Source organism: Mesitornis unicolor, unplaced genomic scaffold, assembly GCF_000695765.1.
Source record: "Mesitornis unicolor isolate BGI_N332 unplaced genomic scaffold, ASM69576v1 scaffold26663, whole genome shotgun sequence".
NCBI lineage: Eukaryota > Metazoa > Chordata > Aves > Mesitornithiformes > Mesitornithidae > Mesitornis > Mesitornis unicolor.
Genome location: NW_010175961.1, coordinates 48132 through 58457, shown reverse-complemented (window position 1 = coordinate 58457; position 10326 = coordinate 48132). Strand labels below are relative to the sequence as shown.

Genomic DNA, 10326 nt, shown 5'->3' with positions numbered 1-10326 from the left:
TAGCCACAGGGGAGGGCCGGTTCGGGGGAGGGAGCGAGCGAGGAAGGTGGTGGGCCGGTGAGGAAGGCTGAAGCGGGGATGCCGAGGAGACTGGGCGGCCTGGGGTCAGCCGGTCCGCACCGGACCGGTAAACGGGGACAAGGAGGAGCGGGAGAACTGGGCGGCCTCGGAGAGTCCGGACTTGGCCCTGCCCTGCTCTGCTCCTCCGACAGCTGCTTGAGCCACAGCCCCCCGGGCACTGGGCGCTCCTCGCCGCCTCCGGGTGCGTTGGGCTGAGGTGGTTGAGGACAGCAACCGTGCCCGCCGGGACTAGGCCGGCCTATGCTGGGGCAGTTGGGCTGTTTCAGAGGCTGTTGAATTGCTGTCACAGGCTTTGCTTAGCCCGGCGCCCTTGAGTGCTTTGCCGGTTTCCTCGTTCGGTTCCTCTGAATAGTTTCTGATTATTTTTTTTCGTTCCCCAGCCAAATTCAGTGCTCGGCAGTCTCAAAGACACTTAAAATTACTCTTTTGCTGAAAAACAGTAGAACAAGCACTCCAGTAAAGGGGATGTTGTAGTTTTACTTTATACTTTTAAATCTACATAGATTATCTGAACTAAGAAGGCACCAGCTGCAAGGAGAACTTGTGAATACAGAACCTCTATTTGCATCAGACTAGTTTAAATGTGCTATTTACATGAGGCTACTGAAATGTTTCTTTTTAGGTGTTAAATTACTCATACCTACTGAATCAGCATTAAAATGTCATTTAATCGAGACAGAGTTCTATTTAATTTGGTTGCAGTATAATATAATTTCCTGAACTTTGTTAAATTTAAACCTTGAAGATTACTTAAATTTAGAGATCTATATTCTCATTAATTCTGAGCAGAATCTTATATGTGAGCCTCCCTCCTGTTTTTTCCTTCTAAACAGCATATAATTAGCTATCACAATATTCTCATTATGTAGATCATCCCACTAAGTTCAGTAATGCTACTCACATAGTGCTTCTCATCACTGAAAATTTTCACTTCCTACTAATTACCTGAGTCTTATAGAAGTCGAGAGCCTTTTTTTAATTTTTGCACTCTTTGACATTCCTTTAGTGTTTTCTAAAGTTCAGACTTTACCACATCTGCATCCTTTTCCCAGTGTTAACCATCCTGTGATAGCTGGCCTCTGAGATTCTGCCAATAATCTTTCTTACCTAATGAGTGATGGTCAAGTGCTCCATGTAATCAAGCCCTTCATCATTGTCAGCTGTATCCCCAGCTGTCAATCTTTAAAATTTGGTAGCTTCCTTTACTTGGACTGTAGGACTATAAGATCTCAAAAGTACACTTGGATTTTCTTGAGTTTTCATCCCAAAAAAAGCCTCTAAAATTGAGTGGAGCCTTGCAGTCCTGCCCAATCTTGCAGTTACATCTCTTGATTACGTTGAAGAAAGGCAGTTTAATGTCCCATGCTGAGTTTTCTGCCTGTGCTCTTTAACATTGTCACGAAGTGGTTCTGAACACGAAAACTGAAAAACTTTTCAAGTGAGCAACCTTCAAATTGAGTAGCCCTATCTAATGCATCTTCTGTAGCTATTTCCTCCAGAGACAGTAGCTAGCACCTTCTGTGAGTATCTAATATAACCTGATACTTCAAACAGCATCTAATACCTTTTTTCCTGTCAGGCCCAAGTTTCCAGTCTGTTTCTGTGGTTTTCACTATCTCCAGTTTGCTAATGACAGACTGTCCTTCCTGTTGTCTCTGTAGCATTGATTTCTAGAACTAGTTTTCAAAAACATCTTATGAAAGGGATGTTGAAACTTTGTTTCGGGTCATCAGTCTCTTCACTTTAGCTGCAGACTTGCACTTGAGAATACTGGGATGTTTTCAAAATACTGGCAATACTTCAAGCAGGTCACAGTGATTGTTCTGTAGTCCTCTGCACCTGCCAGCTGGTTGAGGTATGTTCCTATAGCAAGCAAAAAAGCAATGCTGTCTAAACCTCCTCCAATTCTGTCTGCTTAGCAATTAACTCCTACGTTGCCATCACTGCTAAGCGTTCTCTAAGGAGGGGGTCTCGGTTCCACCCTGCCAGTAACTGGCTTTCACCAATCCCTTTGGTGATCGGAGCAGAACTGAGACAGCAAAAAGCAAATGACAGAAATCCTATTTTAAACTTTTTTTTTTTCCTAGTTCAGCTCAAGGAACTGGCCTGCTCTGCGTCACACAAATGTCACACAAGAGAGGGGATGCACTCACAGTAACTCCAATTTAGATTATTTTAGGCTAAACTGGATCTTTTCCTTAAGAGAAATCATACTGCTATCAACTAAATCAAAATCCATTGGAACTTCAAACCCAAACTGAACAAAAAAGTAGATCTGTGTATCAGAACTGTGTATCAGCACACAGATTTAAATGGTAGGGTAATTTTAGTGGTATACAGAATGGCTATCCCCTAGCTCTCATGTGGCAGCTCATCTCACCAGTTAAGCTAGCAGCTTTTACTTCCCTCCTGGCTCCAGTGCTGATCCGAGCACTAAGGTGGTTCAGTTTGCTAATCTGGCAAAAAACTAACCCAGTTTAAAAAGGTACTAGTAGATTTCTATTTGTTTGAGGAGTTTAATAGGCTGAATTGGGTGATCTTGTGAGCATCAGTAATACCAGAGAGGAACCACCAGCCTGTGGCCAGGGGCACTGAGGAGACAGAGGAGAAGCAGGTCCTGTCCTTCCTTCGCAGCAGCATCTGGTGATGAGGATGCTTCAGAACACATCATTGCACTTGCAGTAATTTAAATATTTTTGTAATCTGGAACAAATCAAAGCTCAGTTTCTTATTTCAACTGAAGGAATATTGCTGTTCTAAAGGGAATTACCCAATTTCTATAAATCTCAATTTTTTTAAAATAAGAAGCCTGTTAACTATCCATCTTTGTAGCATGAAATCTTCAGAAAGATCACAGTTCTTCTCATCCCTGTTTTTTGTGCTTGCATTGAAAAGCTTCTGGCAGATGCAGTGGTAAAAGCCCTTCAGTTAGTAATATAAAAACTAGTTTTTATTACTGTAGTGCACTTGTCCTTGTTTTTCTTTCATCATGACTACATAGAAATTTAAATATATTACCAAGCTAATAAATTCTGGTGTTCCTGGCAGCCAGTGTCCACACACTTCAGATACTTGCCAGAAAGTAAATGTTATCTGTAGTTTTTAATAGTTGCTTGATAGAAAGTGGTAGTAGTACTCTCTTGCTCATTTCTAGCTTGGGTCATTTCAGCTGCAGCTCTACAGACTGGGGGATCTTCTAGGTGGTTTCTTACTTGTAGTTGGCTTACATTTCACTATGATTATTTGTTACAGAGAGAGAATTGTTAGCTTCATTTTCAAGCGTTAACTGTGAGAACCTCAGTATTGGAGGGAAACAGATCTAAACATTCTTAGCATACAAAAAATCTCTAAATGAGTCTGACAAGCTTGTTTTGGATTAAAGCATAGTTTGTTTTACAGGACAAATCTAGATTAAGGCAGTTTACACAGCTGCCTTAAGGCACTTGGATGGTGGACAGGGTGAAAAGACTGTCACTGAGGGTGGTAATGGGGAAATGGTAGGAAGCTTTAAGTAGGTGAGGTTAGATGGGGTGGGAAAGCAAGAACAAGAAATGGGTCTCACTTAAGAAATGTACCTAATAGTTGTGTAGTGACACCTCTTGATGCCTCCCCCCTCTTTTGTTTTGTAGGTTGTTGCTGGCAGTGCAAGACTTTCTCTCAAAGCTGTTTAAATGAGAATGTCCCTGGCCCAAAGAGTACTACTGACATGGCTTTTTACATTACTCTTCTTGATTATGCTGGTGCTAAAGTTGGATGAGAAAGCACCATGGAACTGGTTCCTTATTTTTATTCCAGTCTGGATATTTGATACTATTCTTCTAGTTATGTTAATTGTAAAAATGGCTGGACGCTGCAAGTCTGGCTTCGACCCTCGCAACGGCTCCCAAAACATCAAGAAAAAAGCCTGGTATCTCATTGCAATGCTACTTAAGTTAGCCTTCTGCCTCACCCTCTGTGCTAAACTGCAGCGATTTACTACGATGAAACTGGTCTATGTATTTATCCCTTTGTGGGCTTTGCTTATTGGGGGTATGATTGAACTTGGATATAATATCTTCTGTGTACGAAGGGACTAAGCTGTACTCTGTGGGTTTCAGCACTGAGATTGGTACCAAGTTACTGGATTATTATAGTTTTGCCACAAACTTGATCTCCCACTGAGAGCACCAAATTAAAAAAATCAAGCTGGAGACTTTACCTAAACCAGGCTGAAGACTGAAAGTAGACTTGTTCCATTTTTTTATTTTAAAACTGTCACATATGCTCTTGTAAATAAAAGTATTTGCTCAACATAAGCTGTACTAATATGATTATTGTTACAAGGAGTAACATACAGGCTCTTCACATGCAGGTAGATCTTAAGGGAACCACCAATGTTCTACTGCAGAGCATTTAGCACATTGGGTAATCCTTGCAGAGAGGACTTGAGTTTTCTACTACTTACACTGTTACTCAAGAAAGAACCAGTTAACAGTCATTTCTATAATGTGCTAAAGTTGCTTTAACAATCAGTAACAATTGATAGCTGCCAAATATGAGCAAAAAAGGAATGAAGTGACTTGGTGTTTTCTTTTTTGACTGAGAATCCACTTTCAGTCCAAAAGACTAAAAATAAGCACTTTTTTAAGCTGCTGAAACAGACAGTAGCAGTAAGTTTACCTAGCAGGGGGAAAAAGTGAGTAGCTGAACTGTGCCAGCAGTCCATCATCCAGAGAAGAGAGAGCCAATGGCAATTACCTTTCTGATTGAGACGTTACCAGTGCAGTAATAGACTGAAACAATGGAGCAGGTTCTGTAATGCCTTTGTACCTTTATGGAAGATGGTTTTTATACACCCCAGTACATTAAATCTCTGGAGGTGAAGCCTTGGCTTCATGGAATAGTGGCAAACTCAGATATAAGTAAACAAATGGGACTTCTGGGAAGAGCTGAGAACCAGGAGCATACCCTGTGGAGTGAAAGTGCTCTTCCAGGAGCTACAGTAACACCAAATTGAAGTGTATGAATGATCCAGGATATTGTTAACGTGCGTGCCAAAGATACCAATACACATTTTCTAGGTACAAAATAATGTCTAATGAACGACCAGAGCCCAGGAGAAACTCTAAGATAACAGGAGGTGACTGAAGTGTCTCTCAAATAAAATTTTAATTATGTTCTTTCAACTGTACTTGTCCTTCAAAAAAAGTCTTCCTAAAGTGCTTGGATTTTCTGTTTGCATTTCAACCATGCAGCTGTGGGCATAAATACACAGGAATCATGTTGTCAGAGACTGCTGAAAAGGCTTTAAGAAAAAACCTATTCCATTCTAAGGCAATGGCTCTTAATTCACATCATCAGGTAACAAATTATCTTTAGAAAGAATTTAAGCCATGTTTGCTTACAAGTGATTGACTCTACCTTGCTAAAGGAGAAACCAAGGAATGACAAAGACAGAAGTCATTAGCTGCTGTTAAAAAAATGCAAAATATAACCCTGTTATTTTAACATGTCAACTTTTACTAAGCAAATCCATGTACTCACCCCCAGTTTACGAGCATCGCTGGATTTATGGAGAGCTGAAACTACCATTTAGAAACTTCTCCTGGGCCCTACTTGGTTCCGACAAGTATTTTACAGAAGGACACTGCTCTATGTTTGAGAGGCTTTTTGCCCACTCATATGAGGTTCCTGGGAAAAACTGGTTTCCTTCACTGTCTGTGATTTTTCAAGTTAAAATGGCACTTGTGTTTAGGATTAACTGAGGGGATGTGGGAAAGAGTGCCCATCTCTGTACCTGCTCTTGGGCCTGCTGAATATAGCAGATTCCAGTGAGCACACACATAAATACATGCTATGTGTAGATATGCATGTATGAATGTATACAGATGGCACAAAGAATATGCCTAATTTGTACATCCCATTTAGCCCTCCAAGCAGTTCTGTCAAATGGAAACTAGGGGCACTGAGCTTCCCAGGATGCAACAGCACAGGCATGGCCCAGGGCAGGCAAGCTGGACCTCATGTGGAGCTTTTACTGGATGCTTTAAAAATTTATGGAGAAGAAAAAAGGGTGTCTGAAGACCTACCCCCCAAACTTTTATGACCCACTTAACAAACGTTGCTGCAAATACGTAACAAGCATTTAAGCACTTTAGACAAGACTACACACGCACACTCATCTGTTTGGTATGTTATGGCACCAAGCATAAAACCGAGTACCTCTTGTCTTTCTGCATCTGCGTGTTATCACAGAGTAAAAAGCAAAAAAGCCCTGTTCACACACTGCCATAAAACCCCACACTGCTCCAAAGAGCAGAGCTGCTTTCCTCAGCCAAATGATGATGGTAACAGATCCTTCTAACCGAAACCAACAAGTGATGGAAGAATAAGGACAAGCCTCATTAGGACTTGGTGTATTATTAGCAAGATGGGCCACAAATGGTGACTCTGCCTCTTTAATAAGCCCCTTCTATTCCACAGATGTAACAATTATTTGGAAGTTTGGCATCTCTAAATCTAGAATTGAACACAGTTGTTCCAAATTTCCTTTTAATTGCTGCCTCTAATTCAACAGAAAAAGACCAACAATTGCAGTGTTTTGATTGTAGTTTGGCACTCTTTTTCCCTCCTTCTCTAAAGGTTTACAAACCTTGAAATAAATGACAGTGATTTTGAAAGCTGAAGCAGACATTTCTTTCTGGTGTCCTACAGCAGTCACACAAATGGATTCCCTTTAGTACAAGATAATTTTAAGACACAGCTATTTGGGAGTGCTCAGCTTTGTTTGGTAGTTCCCAGTCCTTTCAGAGACTTTGATAAGAAGAATGTCACTTTTGACTTAATATCTTGTATCCGACAAACTGTGCTGACACTCTTGTACCTGCACTCTCACTTTTTTTGTGATATCAGAACTTCATTCAAAAGGATTTATGATCCAAAGTACACTGGAGTCCACTGTGACCTTTCCAGAAGCTGTTGCAGGAATTACAGCTACTTGTAGTCACCCTGTGCTCAAAGGCACTGCTCACAGCTTTGCAATGGAACCAGTTCTCCTAACGCTTTTTGTTAAATTTTCACACTGATCTTCATTAACTAGAACAAAAGCAGAGAAAAGCACATTTGAGGAAGCGGGCAGGGAAAGGGGAAGCTGATGCTGAGATGGCTCACACAGATTTGCAAGGAAGGGGCAGAAGGAAAGGGGTGCTCCAAGGCCCAGCCCACTGGAGGAGACCTTGTCTGGGCTGGCTGCAGCACCCAACACAGGGCACGGAAGAGAGAACTTTGCCTTCAGCGGTTTTGTTCTAAAACACAATTCAATGCTTCTTGTTCTGAAATGAAACTGGAAGTATTCCTCATATGTTGATGACATACATACATGATATGTTGATGACATTTTGTATATGGAAAGATGTTCTACATAATTTATTTTTCTTCAGATCATGTATAGGCACTGTAGGTGAGAACTACTTTTGTCTGATTAAGGAAAATACTCAATGCCCATGTGTGAAATGTCACCAAAAAAATTTTCAATTACTTATTCATACTGCTATTCTTGATTTGTCACCACTTAGACTAGTATGCGGCTGTTATACTTTAAAAACACAGTTGTGTGACATACACATCCCCACCTTCAACAAGCTTTAACCTCAATGCTCTAAGAATCTGTGTACGTGCGCCCAAGATGCATTGCTGGGCATGGGTGACAATACTAAAAATTAACCTAGCACAGGACTAAGTGACAATGATTTAAGAGATGAAAGCAGCATTATTTTCTGGCATATGGGCATTGCAGTGCAGAAACAAAATCTTAAGAGTAACCTCATGGAAATTTTCACACTTGCCCAGTTTAAAAGTTGGGTGATACAAGATACTGATGAAAGTGAAATTTATGAGACTCCCAGAAACTTAGAATTCTAAGAACATTAGATGTCACCTATTTTAACGCCACCACATTTTGGGAACAAGTAACACTGCTTTTCAGTAACACAGCTCCTGAATAACTGCATCCTCAGAAATAAGTTCTTTGAATTTATTACCGTGGAAAGCATAGCACTTTCACACAACACATCACACTTTTTAAAAAAATTAAGATTGAGGTAAAAAGAACTATGCAGAGTTGGAAAAGAGTGTTTGTACCCTTCTGTTGTACCTTCATTGTTTTAAGGTCTGGATGCAGTCAGGCCCCTGTATGAGCCTTTTAGAGCTGAGCAGGCCTGGGTATCCACTCACTGCACCAAAGCATCAGCCTTTGCAGCCTCAAGCAATTTAAGGAATGGCTGCAGTTGGACCACTCAAGTACTATTCAATATTAATTCAACATTTTCTCCTTGTACTGAAGTTGGATGAAGAGTAGAAAAAGCTGCAGCTCAGTAATGCCATCTCTTTCCATCTGCCTTTTCCAACAAAACCAACATCACGAGCAGGCAAATGTAGGAGTCCTCATACAGCACAGAGTGACAGCGTAAGAGCAAGAAAGAGGGAAGAAATGAGAACTCAAGCTTAGTTTATCTGTGTTAGTTTTTATCTCAGCATTCCTTTTCGAAGCTTATAAAGAAGTCACCGCTAAAAGATGGTTTTTGGTCTAAAAATTTCATTTCTGAGATTAGCAAACACTCTAAACTGCATTCATTAGACAGATGAGTACCTGAGCGTTACTGCATGCTTAGGACACAGCTTTAGCAGTCTTAACGTATGTTACATTAGTCTCACACGAACAGGTCTAACTCTCAAGGTTTTCTTTTTGAGACACTTAGGGAATGGCTTTCTCAGCTAACTGCCCTGCTTTGTCTCAATACAACGAGATTTAAAAACCTGCCATAAAAAGCACAGTCCTTAAAACACAGGCCTAAGCACTAACAGACACTGCACTTCCATTTGGGTGGACTGGAAATTATTTGGTAAAAGAAACATAGTATCAAATAGTTATTGAAAAAATCAAACTTGATAAAATAGAAGTTTAAACTGCTGTTTTAATCGATGTTTGTATCAGATTATCATAACTGTACACCAAATACTAAAGGACTACTCAGGACTAACACCCTCATCGGTAGGCTCAGCTGTCAGCGTGACCAGAACATGAGAAGATCAGTGTCCAGCTGGCACTCGAGTACAGCACAGCTCTGAAGCAGAGGAAACAGCGTCACAGCACAGAGAAAAACAGTGGTTAGAATATAATACACTAAGTTTGCAAAGCCAGTATCCCTGATTCTAATAGAAACAGCAACCTAAATACCGTGAAGTTAATCACTGCTTCTGAACAGAAAACAACGATTTGCATTTCTAAGTGAAATGAGTGACTGATAGGAACCAAAGTTTCTCAAATTTTCCCATGACCGCTGCAAAAATCAGTGGGATCTGCACAAAATACCAGTATCGCCTATTATACAGTTTTTAAAGTGCATTTCATCCATTTGAGAAAGTAATAAAATACCAGTTGAACACAGCGACTCACAATCAAAGAAAACACTGTCAACAGTGCCATTCACAGCAAAGCACAGATCAGTGAGAATTTGTCCTTTCCATTTTTCCACTCACAGGCAGGTAAAAGGCGCTGGCCTGGCCAAGGACAAGGTTCTCTCAACAGCCAATCACCAGAAAAAATGAGTAAAACTACACTGGAGAAGCCTGTGAAGTTCTTTTCTCTCTCGAACAGAATTAGTACAGTTTTCATCCCAGTAGGGGACAGAAGGAGTCTAATACCTCACAACAGTTTATTTTGCCAGTGAGCACGGAGAAAACAGATTTATTTCAATCAATTCAGCATCCTTATTCACATGCAGGTAGTAGAAAACAGTCATTTTGATCAATGAATAGCAGTCCTGTGTTTCTTGGAAGACTTATTCAATTTTCCAAATCTGTAACGTTCGGATCTGTTTCACAGCATTCTACTATTTTATGTTTAATTTGCAATGCCAACTTATTTACTGTGCACATGTGTATCTGCTTAAAAATCACTTTTATTTATCACCAAGGAATTCTTTCACAGATGAATACTTAAATCACCCTCTGAAATAATACTTTATTTCTAACACTAGATAGAATTAATATTTCAGTTAAAGTAGTATTGAAATATCCACTATAGTAACAAGAAAGGGAAAAATCTGCATGCCAGCAGTACCTGTAATGAAAATACTGTTTCAGAGTCAATTTGCAGGCATTTGGAGGGCTGGGGGATGACACAACACTGAGTAACACTTGTATGTAACACATGAAGTCAGTCGCCAGTGAAATGCAAAGGATTCGGTAATTTCTAAAAAACAAAAG

General features: G+C 40.4%; 1 protein-coding gene across 1 annotated transcript; it reads left to right on the top strand.

Moving 5' to 3' along the window:
* The first annotated feature begins 3719 nt into the window (after positions 1–3719).
* Positions 3720–4157, top strand: TMEM60 (transmembrane protein 60). The gene has a single exon (XM_010181604.1). The coding sequence runs from the start codon at positions 3753–3755 to the stop codon at positions 4155–4157; it is 405 nt and encodes a 134-aa protein (XP_010179906.1). The 5' UTR covers positions 3720–3752.
* Positions 4158–10326: the final 6169 nt, after the last annotated feature.

Bases quoted from the DNA above. Each gene is read 5' to 3' on its own strand.
- TMEM60 (XM_010181604.1), top strand. From the start codon at position 3,753: ATGAGAATGTCCCTGGCCCAAAGAGTACTACTGACATGGCTTTTTACA.